The sequence below is a fragment of the Vipera ursinii genome (genome assembly GCF_947247035.1).
Source record: "Vipera ursinii genome assembly, chromosome: 1".
Taxonomy (NCBI): domain Eukaryota; kingdom Metazoa; phylum Chordata; class Lepidosauria; order Squamata; family Viperidae; genus Vipera; species Vipera ursinii.
The window spans coordinates 271,489,541-271,506,110 of NC_139512.1; the positions used below are offsets into that span (position 1 = coordinate 271,489,541).

The following is a 16,570-nucleotide window of genomic DNA, read 5'->3' on the forward strand; positions in this document are numbered from 1 at the left end:
TTTTCTTTTGGTATCTAAAATCTAGATGCCATCAGAAACAGCATCATATATGTTGGTGTGTATTGTCAAATTCCAAGTTAAGATTTTAAAATATTTTCATAGTGAATGAATTTTAACTGTGAAAAATATATTTTTTCTATGCTCTGCCACCTTGTACAAGTCTTTTTTTGGAAAGCATGTGAGGCACGTAGTTGCAAATGATGAAAGGAATCAACCAATAGATCAGTGAAAAAAAGGATGTTCCTACAATATATACGATGCAATATTATTCAGAACATGATACTTGTTTGAATCGCTTTAAAGCTATTCTTCCTTTCTCAGCAGCAGCAAGTAAAGGTGGTGTAGTGCAAAGCACGCCCAAAAAAGAAGCTGAAGTTGTAGCCCCGAAGAAGAAAGGTACAGTGACAGTTCAGAAGACCATTAAGTCTTCGCCCAAGGCATCACAGGAAAGCTCAGTTTCAACAGAAGAAGATATTCCTGCTCTTCCTACTGTTGATGAAAATTTGCTTCAACAGGTGAGAGATATGAACTGATATTTAGCCCCTTAAATTCTTTCCTAGTGGAATAAGCATCCTACCCTAAGTTTGTCCTATGTGTTTCACCAAGATGATTCAGGATTTGGTAAAACTTGGCGTCGTGAGATTTTTCTCCCAAGCATGGCAAAATCTTGCGACAAAGAAAACCAGCCTGATTTCCACACGTGAATTTTGCATACAGTTTTACGACTATTTCTCCGTTTTGATCCCTCCGAGCTCTTTCTCTTTTCCCAAGGAATGGCTAAATCTTTTGGGCTATTTTAGTAAGGTCATTTGATTTCATTTCCACGTGATCTGCAAAAAAAAATCGTTCAAATGTATAAATGTATATTAAATTATGGGTGTTATCAAAATGTTTAATCTGAAGAGCAATAAAGACTGAACTTTAACAAAATGCCATGTTCTGCGTAATTAAGCTATTGATTTGTGTGATTCTAGTATGGTTATTAAATTAACAATTTTATGAGATTTAATGTTATGGATTTTGGCTTTTTGCTAAAAAATTACCATGGATTTTTTTTTGTTTATTTTTATGTTACAGCCTAGATTTTTCATAGCTTATATCTTAGCTTAGAGATTTTACAGTGGACTATGATGATATACAGTTGAACTATAAAAATAGTATTAAACTTAAAAAATAGCAAATTTAAATGAAATTCAAATGAAAATAGAATTTGCCACTGACATATTAACCTAAAAGACCAGATACGTTGTTTTTATATAACTGCCATGGTCAAATTCCTCAAACATCCTGTTTTAGCTCTTCTTTCCTTCCATTGTCTGAAGCTACAATGTTTTAAAATAGCAGTCAAGGAGAATGTTATTGACTTAAACCAATAACTTTATATATGAAATTGTAATGTATTGTTTTTCAATTTTACAGACCCACAAATATATTATACAAGCTTCAGTGTTATATAATAGTTGGCCACTTACTGAAAGTCAAATTGTATTTGTTCAGGCACTAAAAGAATTAGAAAAAAATGAAATCAAAGGTAAGTCACTGTGTTAGGTATTTATTGATGAAAAGTGTCATAGCGGTTAAAATTAATTCTTAATATGCTGTATTAATCCATTTATTTCCAATATATCACCACTTTCCAGTGTGACTCTAGGTCAGGGGTCTTCAAACTTGGCCCTTTTATGACTTGTGGACTTCAACTCCCAGAATTCCTCAGCCAGCCAAGTTTGAAGACCCCTGCTCTAGGTAGTTTACATAAGAGAAATAAAAACACAGCTAACAATGAATGAAAACAATAAAACGAATAAACCACTTTAAATAACAATGAATGATATCCTATCATCCAGTCATAATAAAAATCAAACGCCCCAAAGTGATTGAACTCCTGAAGAAATACCGCCCCGCCTCTTTTACCTCATAAATGAGGGAGTGTCAGCTCATTTAAAGCGTCTAGCAGTTAAAGCATCCACCAGATTTTGTAAATTATATGGGTAAGCTTATGATAGTATTAAGAATGCAAGGAAAATGGACATGGAAGAAAAGGAACGAAGTAAAAGCACAAGTCCTAAACAAAATCATATGAAAATATAAATTAATCTCTCAACAGAAGAAATATTAAGTAGACAGAAGAAAAGAGGGTGCATAAGCTGCTTGGAACAGAATGAAATGAATTATGCCAATGGCAAATATGAAAAAAGAGTCCTGATGAAATGAAAGAGGCTGTGGATTGTGGGAAATGCAAACAAGAAAATAATTGCTACAAAAAAAAGAAGAGAAACGTTTTCTGCAAAAGATAGAGAAAAAGATATATTGCACAGTATAAACCAAATACAGCACAAAAAAATGTTCGTGCTTAAAAGAAACAAAACAGTTTTGTGGAAGCATTTTTTAAAAAAAAAATAGATGAGGGATAAGCAACAGAATTCCAGCACTTCTGGGTGTATTGTTATACAAAAGAATTATCCTAGAAGAAACATAAAAATAAATTTAGTGCACTGAGAATGGAATATCTAAATGTGTGTGGTAAAAAGAAAAAGAGATGGGAAATGAATGAATGCTGAATGAATATGGATTGAATACAAATGTGAGTGATCGATATAAAGGAAATACATTGAAGCAGTTTCTAAGGCGGAATGAATGATGTTCAGATCACAAAGTAAATATATGAAGAAAGACCGAATAAGTTTAGAAGACAACAACCAAGTCATACAACTTTAACGTACATGTTGTAAGCAGGTAAGCTAAGGGAAATTGATAAATGTACACAAACATACATTATAATGAAGCCAGATAATTTTGGAAAGTATGCACAGTTGGGAATAAATGTATTGAAATCAATGTGCATATGTCTTTTCATGGATACAGTTTAATTTTGAGGCAAAATACTTAAAATAATATAGAACGGGAAAACTGTCAGGAAAATTATAATGTGATTGAAACTAAAACTGACAGATTCTGTTATGTCTACCCAAATGTACTTTACTGGTAATTTCCAGATCATTGTGCATTAATAGAAAACGGCTGCTTCAAATCTTAACATTTCTTATTTCATAATATAAGGCAACAGTGCCATCTGCAGTGAATTATTATTGTCTAGTTTAAGTAGCTAGAGCACAGCACGTAGATCATTTTTTGACATTTTTAAATTAAGGGAGAAAAAGTACAAATTTTAGAAGTTGTCTCCTGGTTTAATTCCAGTAGAAAACGTAAGTATTTATGCTAGGAAATGAATGCTGAGGAGAAGACACCATTTTAGTTTAAAATATTGCCTCACGATGCCAGCAAAAGGCAAGAGAAAACAAGACATAAGGAAACCGTTCCCGATTGCGGGGAAATGCAAACAAGAAAATAATTGCTAAAAAAAGAAGAGAAATGTTTTCTACAAAGCACAGAGGAAAAGATATAGTGCGTAGAATAAACCAAACACAGCACACACAAAAAAATGGTTGTGCTTAAAAGAATAAAAATGCTTTGTAATGGTATGTGGGAATGACTGTATTCCAACGTTATTTGTCTACCAGAAAGTTGCTTCTGCTTCAGCTGCCTCTCCCTGTGCCGGTCTACACATCTCCCCCGTCTGCTCTGGAAAATTGGGTGGAAAGGGACAGGAAGTCACACTGCATGAAAAGAACGTTCACTTAATGTTGACTATACCTCTGTGTACGTTTGGTATATGGATCTGAGAAAAAGATATTCAAGCACAAAAATTTTAGGTCATGAGTGCTTAATATTGTCATTTGAATAAAATTATATGCAGCTCGTCCCGTTGAGAGACACGAAGAGAATATATCTGTCTTAAGTCCAGACATCCACAGCAATTTGGAAAGTCAAAAGTCTGCAGGTTCTTCCAAAACCACTAGAAAAACCAAGGAAAAAACAACTGACAAAGCCGAAAAAGCACCTAAAGAGAAACCAGTATCCGCTGCTAGACCAGAATCACAGGTAAGGATAAATGACTGTAAATTGTAAACGTCCAAAGTAACAGCCTAGACTTCTCAGGGTTTGCTTCTTGGCCTACTCCTGTCTTTCCCATATTACAGTTAAGAGGGGAAAACAGATTTTTTTCTTCTTCTTTGTTTTTTACCCCACCCATACCCGACCCCCAATATTAGTACACTGCCTAAAATTGTCGTAGTTGAGCCCTGGTATGTTGTTACCTTGAGATATCTATCTTGAAATCCAGAATGGTATCTGGTTTGATAATATTATCATTACATTTTTAAGTTTGATATGACAATGACATTGTAATACTAACTACATTATTCAAGTCACAGTTGCCCATGCATGGGACTTGGAGGAAAGATATTACGGGAAGTCTTCATTTAACAACCATTCATTTAGCAACAGTTTGAAGTAATGACAGTGCTGGAAAAAAGTGACTTACGTTCGGTCTTGCACTTACCACCATCACCACCACCACCACCACCACCACGGTGTTCCCGTTGTCAAGTGATCATCATTCTGGTGCTTGACAGTTGTCATATATTTATGATAGTTGTAGCAGTCACATGGTTACTATTTGCAAGCTTCCTAATCAGCTTCCAAAAAGCAAAGTCAGTGAGGAAACCAGCAGGAGGTCTCGAGTTATGATCACATGATGATTCGCTTAAGGACCACTGGTGTTCCTTTTAACAACTGTAACTGGGATTGCTCTTGTTAAGTATGACAGTCACATGATGTTTTGCTTAAATAAGTGCTTCATCTAGCAGTAGACCTGCCAGTCCTAATTAGGATTGTTAAGCGAGGATGATCTGTACCCATTTTCTTAAGTATATTCATGATCCATATAAAAAAACTGACAAATATGTTTTTAAAATTCAGATTGCATGTTTTAGATATATTAAACTGTGAGATGGGTGGCACGTTGGTACTGATTCTCCGAGATGATACAGAAAGATTTTCAACCTTCACATGTTCCAGCAGTGCATTCGTCACCACTGTAACTTCAGTCCATCCATCTTGCTGCTGGTTAACTGCTGGCCACCAATCTTCTTCCCATTAAATTGCATCTAATATATGAATCCCTCCACGGAATTCGTTGCTTTAACATGCTTTGATGTCATGAATTTTTTTTTGCTCATTGGCGTTAAGTCCAAGTCCACTGACTCAACTGCATCCTTTTTCTGTTATAAAACAATTTTGATTGCCACTATTAGTTAAGACGTGCATTTGTCAAATAAATAAATAAATAAATAAATAAATCAGTGCACAGCATTTGCCAATACACACTTCACTAGGGTCATGCCTATATTTGTCAATAAAATTTTATCACAATAATTCTCTGGGAGAGATTCTGAATGTGAAAGTCAGTAGGAAACGGAGCCACTTGCGCCTGTCTGCTTCTGCTCTGTGTACTTCTTTTCCAGCAGTCTGATCCCAACAAACCCTTCTGGATTTTGCGCCTCGTTGTTGAACAAAATGAGACGGATGCAGTTGATCTGAAGAAAGATACTGAGAGAGCCGATGAGATCAAGGCTATGAAGCAAGCTTGGGAGGCTGCAGAACCAGGAAGAGCCATCAAGGTGACAAAGTCATGCTTTCTTTCAACATGTAACATGAAAACTACTGAGACAAAGCAATTCCTATCTGGGTGGGGGGGGGAAACAAAACAATTCCAAATACTGATTTATCAGCGCCAAATGCAGGAAATGCTTAAAAGACTTAGGAGTAGAGTTCTATTGGCCCTGATTGCTGGAATAAAATCTAAATTTCAAATCAAGAAACTCCTGAATTCCACTATGGACTTTTGCGTTAGGAAGATGTGATGATGACTATATTTGTATGCAACTTGGAGACCGTTGTTCTTACCTTATACTGAAATAGGTAGTCTTCAACTTACGACCACAATTCAGCCCAAAATTTATGGTGCTAAGTGAAACATTTGTTAAGTGAGTTTTGCCCTATTTTACAGTCATTCTTGCCACAGTTGTTAAGTGAATCATTGCAGATGTTAAGTTAGTAACGTTGTTAAGTGAATCTGGCTTCCCCATGGACCCTGCTTGTCAGAAGGTCACAAAAGCTGATCACATGACCCCGGGACACTGCAACTGTCATAAATATTAAGCTGTTGACAAGCATCCAAATTTTGATCACACTTACAACAAATGAACTGTTGGAAGTCAAAGACTACCTGTACATCAACGTAAAATTAGAAACCTGAGAATTAAATCTTAAGAACATTTAAATCTGAAATAAAACTTGCTCATTTTAACAAGACATGCACCTGAATTAATTGCATGTTGTTGTTTTTTTAATGTGCTCACAGTGATCTGATCGTCTGGTGGTTCCATAGACACATCTATACAGTTTTCTTGGCAACAAGATAGAAGTTGCTTGCCTTTTGCTTCTTTTGGCTTTGTGCATGGGACTGAAATATTAATTTCCCCCTATTTTATTTTATTGCTGAACCGGGAATTTCATTTCATCCCAAAAATAATAAAATGCAAAATATTTTGCCATAAATTGCAAAGCATTTTAAACTCAGTATTCACTTTAAGGATCCCATTGAATTCACTGAGGAATGTCTGAGTTAATAGACATTAGATTGTGCTGTACAAAAAATAAACTTGCCACTTAAACGTTTATATTCATGTCACGAACTGATGTGGTTCTTTACTAATTTAGATTTACAATTCTTACTCCAAGACTATGTTTAGCCTATTAACTATATCATTTTTTTACCTTCATCACTATTAGGCTGTATTCCATGGTTTACTTTAAACTCACTTTAATGTGAAATATTAATTGAATTGTTATTAGTAAGTCTGCTTCCAGCTGAAATCATCTCATAGTGACTATTAGACTTGTCAGTGTTTGGTATCAATATGAAAGTGATTTGTCCCTGCCGTCTTCCAGGAATTTTTTTATATATATATCCCTGAAAAGTCTATTAGGATTTTCTAGTGATCTTCCAGTTGAATAGATCTGACTCTGCTTAATTGTTTCAAGATCAGTTGACATCATCTAGTTCTACCACCTGCTAGGATGCTATTTTCACTAGCAATGTGTATTAAATCTACAAAAAAAAGGTCCTTTGTAAAATCTGATCATTTTCATGCATTCAGTGAAAGTAGAACATTCTGCAGATGGATTTTAGCTACACTCCAAAAAAGCTCTTCTTAAGAGAACATTCTACACCACAGGTGTCAAACTCGCAATGTCACATGACATGTTGCGACATATTGCGACTTTTTCCCCATTGCCGGAGCTGGAGTGGGCACAGTTTCGGCATGACGTATCCGGCCCATGGGCCGGCAGTTTGACACCCCTGTTCTACACCAAGCATCAACCTTATTACAAATGCAATATAATACTTCAGTTACAAACAAGATCTTCTTATAGTTTTCTGCTGAGAGTTACTTACCTGTTCTCATTTCCAGTTGCTTTAAAAACTGCTTTATTGCGTGCGTTAGTTTAATATACCCAAAGTTGTTTTTATTACTCAACTGCTAGCAGTTAAACAACTCTTGAGTTGCATAATCTAAAGGCAAAAATATTGATATTTTTGTTTCTGCTGCTGTCATTTCAAATACAGCAGCTGAATGTTGTGACATGAATCATTCATCCATGTGTTTGCTTTCATTCTGTGACTCATATTTTCAGTTGCAAAGCAAATAATAATTAAACTACTCAGCCTAAAACCTAAGCTGTGTTATGTCTGGCCACATGCTACTAATGTAAACCAAATCCTAATAGATTAATATCTTGAAAACTGCTACAGTTGCATATACAGTGCATTCAGAAAGTATTCACGCCCCCTGAATACACTGTATGCAGGCCAATATCAATAAAGGGGAATATTTCTAGCTCAGGCTTGAAATGAGAGGTCCTTGGCGTTCTCTGAGCTTGGTTATTTTCTTGCAGATGTTTTATTGCCCAAACTAGATAACATCAGTACTGATGATGTTACCTAGTTTGGGCAATGAAACATCTGCAAGAAAACAACCAAGCTCAGAGAGCAACCAAGGACCCCCTCATAGGCCAATATAGTTAAAGGAGCATTATAAGGCACTTGCTGTGCTCTGGAACCAGAGTCTGCGAGGCTAGATAGTCAGTTTCTAATTAGGAAAACAACCATGGCAAAGGAGAACTAGATGCCTTATGTTTCATAAGAAAGCCTGTTTCATCCTTTCCTGCCAGATAGAAATCTCAGCGTATGTGTTGGCTTGGGACCAAGGATTACTTAATTGTTGGCAAGATCACTAGCAAGAGAAGATCAGCCCAACCTGGACTAGATATGATGTCAGTTTATGGCTCACATATCTATTTACAAAGCCATAGTTTTCTTGTCACGGATGAGTCTTTGTTGTTTTCATTCCACATCGGTGCTACAGTTTTTTACATTGTACAACTTCAGCTACGCCAGTTGTGATTTCGTATCCTCCTTGGTTTTGATACTCCCAATTAATAGTTAGTTAAAATTCAAAGTAACAAGCAAGTACAGAGGAGGAGCAAGAAACTGAAAATCCTGTAAAATATAGGCAGCCTCATCTGTCCCTGAAATATAAGCAGTCAACGATTTACCAAATACATTAGCGCTCTCCCAATGTAACCTGTGCAGCTGGAACCAGTGTTTGATTTTCCCTCCCCTGCAAATTACATGATGCTGGAAAACTAGATCTACTCAGTGTCTCCATACAATGTCCACGCAGTAATTTTCTGACTAGTGTATAGTAACTGCACATAGTTGACCAGTTGTGTTGGCATCCCCAGGTCTTAAAGGACTTGCCACAACTTGCCATGATCCCAGTCAAAGGCTTTCTTGTAGCCAATAAATAAATCAGTTGTAGATGCTGCACATCCTATGCTAGGGCACAGAATTTAAAACACTGCATCAAACTGCCCATTTGCAAAGCATTCCTTATTCCTTATTGCTTAAGTCTGTTTTACGTGGGAAAGGAAGGCATATTCCTGTCAATTCAAATAGTCACCAACCGCAGCTCTACTGTGTTGTGTTTTATATTTCGTAGCTATATGATACACCAGTTCAAAAAGCAATCGTTCAATTAATTCCTTTTTATATGCCAATGGACTGACTATTGGAATCATGCAGAGGCCTTTGACGGTATTGTATCAAATCATATTTGGAGGAAGAAGAAAAAAACTATTTAAAAAATTTATAAAGTTCTTATTAGACTCATATTAACGTTGCCTATTTTATATCCAAGTAGACTGTAGATGCTCTCAAAGCAAGGATATCCTGATACTTGCATAGGTGTTTTAGGCCTAATAAAATGAAATTGTTGTTCAGTGCATATGCTGTAAATATTAAAAAGTTTCTGTGTCGAAATGGTTTGATAGGTACTGTAACAGAACACGCAGGTTTGTTCTAATTTTCGGCAACGAATCTCTTTCTTTCCCAGGCTTCTCAAGAACGCCTACATTATATTAATGAGTGTATAAGAAAAAGCCTGATGGAAACTGAGGCTGAGAGTGACAGGCCATCAGCGGGCTCAAGGGAAGCAGGTATGCATGGGCAATGCAAGCGTGATATTAAGCATTCCTGAAAGAAAAGCCTTGTCATGAAGACTTCACAATCATAGAAAGGAGAATATTGCGTGTCATTCAACCGCAGAATAGAAAGACAAGAAACAATGGATGGAAACTAACCAGGGAGGGAAGCGACTTAGAACGAAGGAGAAAAATTCCTAATGGTGAGAGCAATCGACCCATGGGATAGCTTGTCTTCCGAAGACACGGATGCTTCATCACTCAGTGGTGTAGCATGGGGGGTGCAGGGGGGGCCGGGCGCAACATCTGGGGGGGTGCACTCGCACTCGCAGCTCTCTGCCCCTGCCTGGCTCACTCACTCTCTCTCACTGCAGTGCTGGCTGTGCGAATCCGATCCGAGCCGCCGGGTCGCTGCCCACTGTGGAAGGGGGGGGGTGCCAGTTGTGCGGTGCGGTGCGGAGAGAGAGCGAGGGACTATCTGGGGGAGGGACAGTGCAGCGGCCGGGTGCTTGCCCCGGGTGCTGACAACCCACGGTACGCCACTGTCATCACTGGGGGTTTTCCAAAAAAAAGAAAAGAAAGAAACTGGACAACCGTTTGTCTGAAATGGGATAGGGTCTCCTGCTTGAGCAGGGCTTTGGACTAGAAGATCTCCAAGGTCCCTTCCAACTCTGTTATTCTGTGTTCTACGTTCCAGAAGGGCGGTGAGGAAATCGATATTTGCGCCTGTTACTATGGGCAAAATTAAAGTTGAGCTGGTTCGGGGTTTTTTTTTTCCTGCCAGTTACCGGCAGAAGAGAAAAAAAAAGCAAACATGTGTGCAACGTAGAAAGACATGGGAAAACGTTTTTAGATATTAAGCTCTGCAGGCTCACAGCAGTATTTATTTATTTATTTATTTATTTTATATACCGCCCTTCTCCCGGAGGACTCAGGGCGGTGTACAGAGCAATAAAGTAAGAATACAATAAAGCAATAAAGTGAGAAAATTTTAAAACCCAAATCCATCAGGCCAGGCCGGCTTGTTGGAATAGATAAGTTTTTAGATCACGCCGGAAGGAGCGAAGGTCGGGAGCCATCCGGATTTCAGCCGGTAAGCGGTTCCAAAGGATTGGCGCACCCACCGAGAACGCTCTCCCCCTGGGGGACACCAGCCGACATTCTCTGACTGGTGGCACCCTGAGGAGGCCCTCTCTGTGGGAGCGCACAGGACGGAGGGATGTTGACGCTGGCAGTAGGTGCTCCCGTAGGTAATCCGGACCCACGCCATGTAGGGCTTTGTATGTCATCACTAGCACCTTGAATTTCACCCGGAAGGCAACTGGAAGCCAGTGCAGCTCACGGAGCAGAGGTGTAATATGGGAGTATCGGGAGACCCCCAAAAGCACTCGTGCAGCTGCACTCTGCACCAGCTGAAGCTTCCGAGTGGTTCTCAAGGGCAGCCCCATGTAAAGAGCGTTGCAGTAGTCAAGACGAGAGGTCACAAGTGCATGGGTGACTGTACGCAAGGCATCCAGGTCCAGATAGGGTCGCAGCTGGCGCACCAGACGAACCTGGGCGAAGGCCCCTCTAGTCACAGCTCCTATATGATCTTCTAAGAAGAGCTGTGAATCTAAGAGGACACCCAGTATTAAGGCTTCACATACGGTACATTAACTCCTGTTCCATAATGTGTCACTCTGTACACCTTCCTGCCATCTACGCTTTCTGGGTTGCCTTGGGACTTGACATACTGTCTGAAGTATCAATAGAAGAGAATGTCTGTGGCATAGGGTTGAACTGAGGAGGCCTTGGTGCTCTCTGAACTTGGTTGGTTGCTTGCAGATGTTTCGTTATTCGCGAGGTAATATCGCAGTTCAAGTGAATGTGGGGTTTGCTGCCAGTTTTGGTAGCGGTATAGTTTCTTCCTTGGTGGTACCTTGGTTACAGTATTGTTTTCTGCCTGATTGTTTGTTTGGTGTGTTGGCTGCGGGAGAGAACGTGTTCTAATCTTTTTGTTTCCTTTCTTAACTTTTTATTGCCTCTTTTAAATGGTTCATAAATGAAGTTATCTCTATTTGTCTATGGATGGCTGATCTGTCTGAATGCCAAGGTTCCAGGAATTCCCTAGCATTTTTTTAAAAGAAATTTGGCTTGTTCTAAGAAGCTAATAGTTTCCCAGTTAAAACTGTGGTTGAATCTTCCCATGTATTGTGAAATTAAGAATTTTTTTCATTGTATCTTCTACCAGCTAACTGGTGCTCCGCTAGTCTTCTGCCTGTCTATTCTACATTGTGGCTGTTACAGTTCTTGCACTGTATATTGTACATGGTCTCTGTTTTTATTTCTTTAGCTACTGGGATTTTTGTTTGCTTAAAATGTTGTAAAGGGCAAGCGCTGGTTTGGGTACTACAGTGGTGCCAGCTGGTTGTAATGGTTGATTGGTTGTTTCTGAGCTGTTTTTGAAGTCTGGGAGTGTGAAGCTTTTCCTAGGTTGTACTGATTGTTTGCCTTTGTTATCAGACATCGTTTGATAAAGTTGTGTGGATACCATTACATTAAAATACATTGTATATTGGTCTGTTTGCTCTTTCTAGTGTTCTGAGATGCTGCTGTATGTTTGTGATTCAACAGTTCACAGAGAAAAAGCTTAGGTCACTTTCTCTCTGATCTCATGTGTATAATACAGAGTGGGCCTGCAAACACAGATGCACTGCCAATCATATAACAGAAATCTGTCAGTTTTGATAATGAGAATAATCTAGTCAGAAATAGGGAAGAGATCTCAAAGTTAATCAAGGAGTTCATCACAATCAGAGCAAATTCGATTTAGTACGGCACTGTGCAATTATACTCACTGCTGCATACTTCTATTTCTAGATCAAAATTGTCATATAACTATATCAACATACTGGCTATTAAGGCAGGAGCCCAGCCAGTCCCTGCTCAGTTGCCTGTGGGTCTGCATAGCATAGCAGACCACTTTGCCTCTGAAGACGTGAGCCATAATTACTGGCAAAGTGTCAGGAAATCAGACCACAGTCACTAATCCCTAAAGACAAGACTGCCGGATAGATACCAGCCATGAAAGCTTACACCACTATAATGCCAATGTAATTTGCTGGTAACGTTTTGATGAAGTTTGAAGAGTTCTTCCTGTGAAGTACTGGTGGTTTTAAATAGTCTGTATTAGAAAACAGAATGTTCATCTCTGCAAGCTAACTCAGTTGTTACTGTCTTGACAGAAAATGTTTCTCCTATTTCTGAAGTCATGGGATTTCCTCCAGTCACTGAAGCAGGTTTAGCCATTCAGCGGAAGGAATGGGCTCCTATGGACATCGCTCCCTATATTAGGTAAATGGCGCTGTATTTTTATATAGTAAGACCAAAGCACTGTATTTGCATTTGTATTTGTTAAATTTTTACGCTGCCCATTTCCCCTACAAGGTGACTCTGGGTGGCTACTCTGTCAATAATTTAACTTCTAACTGTTAGTTATTTTAAGTATTTAACTTGGCCTCTGTTGGCACCTTTCACTGAGTTTATAACTGAAGCGTTTCCTGTTCATGTGGAATACAATGTACCTAGATCTTGAGGCTGGACAAAAATTAAGATGCCTTCTGAAGACAACATCTGTAGTTACACTCTCTCTGTTTTACCTTCAGAAAAACACAGGTTGTGCCTATCGTGAAGAATGAGTTCATTATCCAACAGCAAGAAATGCGTAAAACAGAGGAAATAAATATTTTTAGACATTTTCGAGAAATGGTTCTGGAACATAGGCAGCAAGAACGCACGGCAAGGAATCAGTTGAAGCAAAATGTACTGGAAATGTATGAAGATTTACAAGTACGTTTGCTTATTCCTGACTACTTCTGTATTGTATCAATTCTTACTCTTGTGGCTTTGTTAGGGATTCTGATCATCAGATATTTTACTCCACGAATTTCCAAATGTACTTTTAAATTAACTCCTATTATCTTTTCAGTTTTGACATGCTGGCTTGGGAGACAAATTAGAATGTGCTGTGTCTGAAAAAGCAGCTGTTGGACTCACATTTAAACTAAAATTTAGTATAAAATATTGTCTATTAAACACCTGTTAATCCAGTATAATAACATTTACTGAGATAATAGGTAAAAATACAAAACTACATGACCCAATGAATTGATAAATTCATCTTGTCTGCTAATGAAGTTATTCAGTACTGCTTATGGGAATTGCATTTTATTATGCCCTAACTTTAAATGAAAACAAATTATTTGCTTTTTTAAATGAACAAACAAAACTTCAACACAAAATAAAGAATTTAAGATTAAAATAAACACAACAGTAAACATAAAAGCAACCAATCCTTTTTATGGGTAGCAAGCATTTGGTGATGAATATCGTTGTAATTAGAGTTCCTGAAACTTTCCGAATAATCTGGAAGACAGGCATTGGATCTTGCATTGAGCACAGCACCTCTCTGATCCCATTTAAGCAGCTCACCTGTTTCTAGGCTTTTCCCCAAGAGTTTAAAGAGAGTGCAGCAGCTTTTGATTCTAATATAATCATAATCATAATCAAACTTTATTGCATACAGCTCTCACAGGGTCAGCACCTCCGATGTACACTCCTTGTTCGTGGCCAGCTCAAGTTTCAGATCATCCATTTTAGTCTCTAGGGAGCAAACAATGGCAAACAGGACAGATGGAAACGGAGCTTCATGTGGATTAGCCCTCAAATTAGCTGGTATTCCTTATGGATCACTCTAATGAACATCAGGCAGATGCTGTCCTTGCATGAGGTCTGAAGCGCTTCTTTCAAATAATTTCAAAGCATAGACCTCTTGACTGATTAGCAAATACCATTTAAAGAAAACTAAAGAATATTTTTCGATTGCGGAAGGGAGTGACAGAAGATATAGAGCAGGCTCTGAGGAATACATTGTTATACTACTGACATATTTGCTAAATAATTGTAACTTTCAAAGAAATGAAATACAATCATTTAAGGGCTACAGGTAGTCCTCTATTACCAACCACAATGAGGACTGGCAATTCTGTCACTAAGTGACATGGTCATAGAGTGATATGTCATGGGACTGCATCAAGTTTATGACATCGGTTTCATGGGTTATTAATGAAACCACCGCAGGTGGTTAAGCGCAGTATCTCATGACCGTGACTTGCCACTTGGAGCTGGCTGCTCCATTGACTGGTGGTTGGAAGTGGCCGTGAAGATCACAAAGGGGGATCCTGAGATCGCAAGACAGTGCAACTGTTGTAAATGCATGCCCATTACAGAGCACTGAAATTGCGATCACATGACCACGGGGACATTGCAACAGCCACAACTTCAAAGATTGGTCACGAGCCTACTTTTTCAGGCCTCATCGTAACTTCAAACAATCAGTGAACAAGGCAATGCATAAGTGAGGACTGTCTCTGTGTGATTTTTTAAAAAAAAAATGTGTACAGAAAATGTAGAAAAGGAAAATATTTTTTTAAAAGAATTTGATTGGATTTCATAGGATTAGAGGGAAAAAATAGGGTCGGGATTGGGATTGGGGTTGGGATTAGGACAGGGTTGGGGTCAACATTGGGGTTATCCCCCAGTAACATTTTCGATATTTGTTGTTGTTGTTAGCTGCAAAGTCGTGTCCGACCCATCGCGACCCTATGGACAACGTTCCTCGAGGCCTTCCTCTACCATCTTCTGGAGTCCATTTAAACTCATGCCTACTGCTTCAGGGACTCCATCCAGCCACCTCATTCTCTGTCGTCCCCTTCTTCTCTTTCCCTCAATCTTTCCCAGCATTAGGCTCTTCTCCAGTGAGTCCTTCCTTCTCATTAGGTGGCCAAGGTATTTGAGTTTTAGCTTCAGGATCTGGCCTTCTAAAGAGCAGTCAGGGTTGATCTCCTCTAGGACTGACCGGTTTGATCGCCTTGCAGTCCAAGGGACTCGCAGGAGTCTTCTCCAGCACCACAGTTCAAAGGCCTCAATTCTTTGGCGCTCAGCCTTTCTTATGGTCCAACTTTCACAGCCATACATTGCAAATGAGAAGACCATAGCCTTGACCTATACACACTTTTGTTGACAGGGTGATGTCTCTGCTTTTTAGTGTGCTGTCTAGATTTGCCATGGCTTTCCTCCCCAGGAACAAGCATCTTTTAATTTCTTGGCTACAACAAATTAGCAAACAGAATATTGTCTGGGTACATATATTTAACTAACAATAATTAATATAGTAATAGATAACAGTAAGTATGATTAGTTATCATAGGCAGTATTAATTGATTCAATGTATAGACAGTTGGCTGAATAAAGAGGTAAAGGAAAAGACACAAGTAATTTTAGAATACATGAACCCCATCTGGTGCCACTATTATCAGAGGTTTCTGTATATGTGCATATGTGGGGAGAGAAGGGAGAGAGAGAGAGAGAAATGCACGCGTAGATACATAGATACATACTGATATTGCATGGACTGTGTATATTTTACCTTTGGACAGGCATCCTTAGATGAGGCACGAAGCAGGATCTTTGGAATCCGAGAAGCATACAGAGCCAAACTGTTGGAGGCCGAACGTTTAAGACTAGAAGCATTAGCAGCTGAAGAAGCCGCCCTTCGAGCCGAGCAAGAGAAGAAAAGCCCAGATGTGCAGAAAAAAAAGGGAGGGAAAACTGGAGGGAAGAAGAAATAATAGTATTTTCTACGATATGTTGTGAAGTTCACCGAGGAGAAAAGAACATCCTTTTTGCTGTGTTGTAGTTTAGGCCCGTCGAAGAGAGTTTTCGAAATGCTGTTTTGAAAGTATTGTTTTGCTCTCTATTTGCTACTGCATCAAGCCTTTTTTAAGTGATCTCGCCGATATACAGTAAAAACTAAATAGTTTTACAGTGACTTTTGCATTATGTTTGTATCTTAACTGCAATAAAGTTTTCTAATATAATTATTTGGACAAGCCTTCCGCTCTTTTTAGCCCATTCCTAGGCTAAAGGTACTAAAATGGCACAGATCAGGGGTGATATTTGGAGGGGAGAAGAAAAACAGTTCTATTATCTCATTGCCCAGCATAGGAAAAGCACATGATTGCAGTATTCATTTTGCTGTTCATTAGAACAGAATGAAGCTCATAAACAAGCTATACAGGTTAAC

At 38.8% G+C, this 16,570-nt stretch overlaps 1 protein-coding gene across 1 annotated transcript in view; it reads left to right on the forward strand.

Annotated features, from left to right (window-relative positions):
* Nucleotides 1-16,361, forward strand: part of ADGB (androglobin) — a gene marked incomplete at its 5' end in the record, with an annotated part of 93,777 nt that extends 77,416 nt beyond the window's left edge. Inside the window, 8 exons of the mRNA XM_083348724.1 lie at nucleotides 322-515; nucleotides 1,420-1,531; nucleotides 3,755-3,939; nucleotides 5,364-5,519; nucleotides 9,360-9,462; nucleotides 12,672-12,780; nucleotides 13,092-13,275; nucleotides 15,924-16,361. Coding sequence (XP_083204850.1) covers nucleotides 322-515; nucleotides 1,420-1,531; nucleotides 3,755-3,939; nucleotides 5,364-5,519; nucleotides 9,360-9,462; nucleotides 12,672-12,780; nucleotides 13,092-13,275; nucleotides 15,924-16,115 — 1,235 coding nt within the window. The 3' untranslated portion in view covers nucleotides 16,116-16,361. The remainder of the gene's footprint in view (nucleotides 1-321; nucleotides 516-1,419; nucleotides 1,532-3,754; nucleotides 3,940-5,363; nucleotides 5,520-9,359; nucleotides 9,463-12,671; nucleotides 12,781-13,091; nucleotides 13,276-15,923) is intronic.
* Between the last annotated feature and the right edge of the window lie 209 nt (nucleotides 16,362-16,570).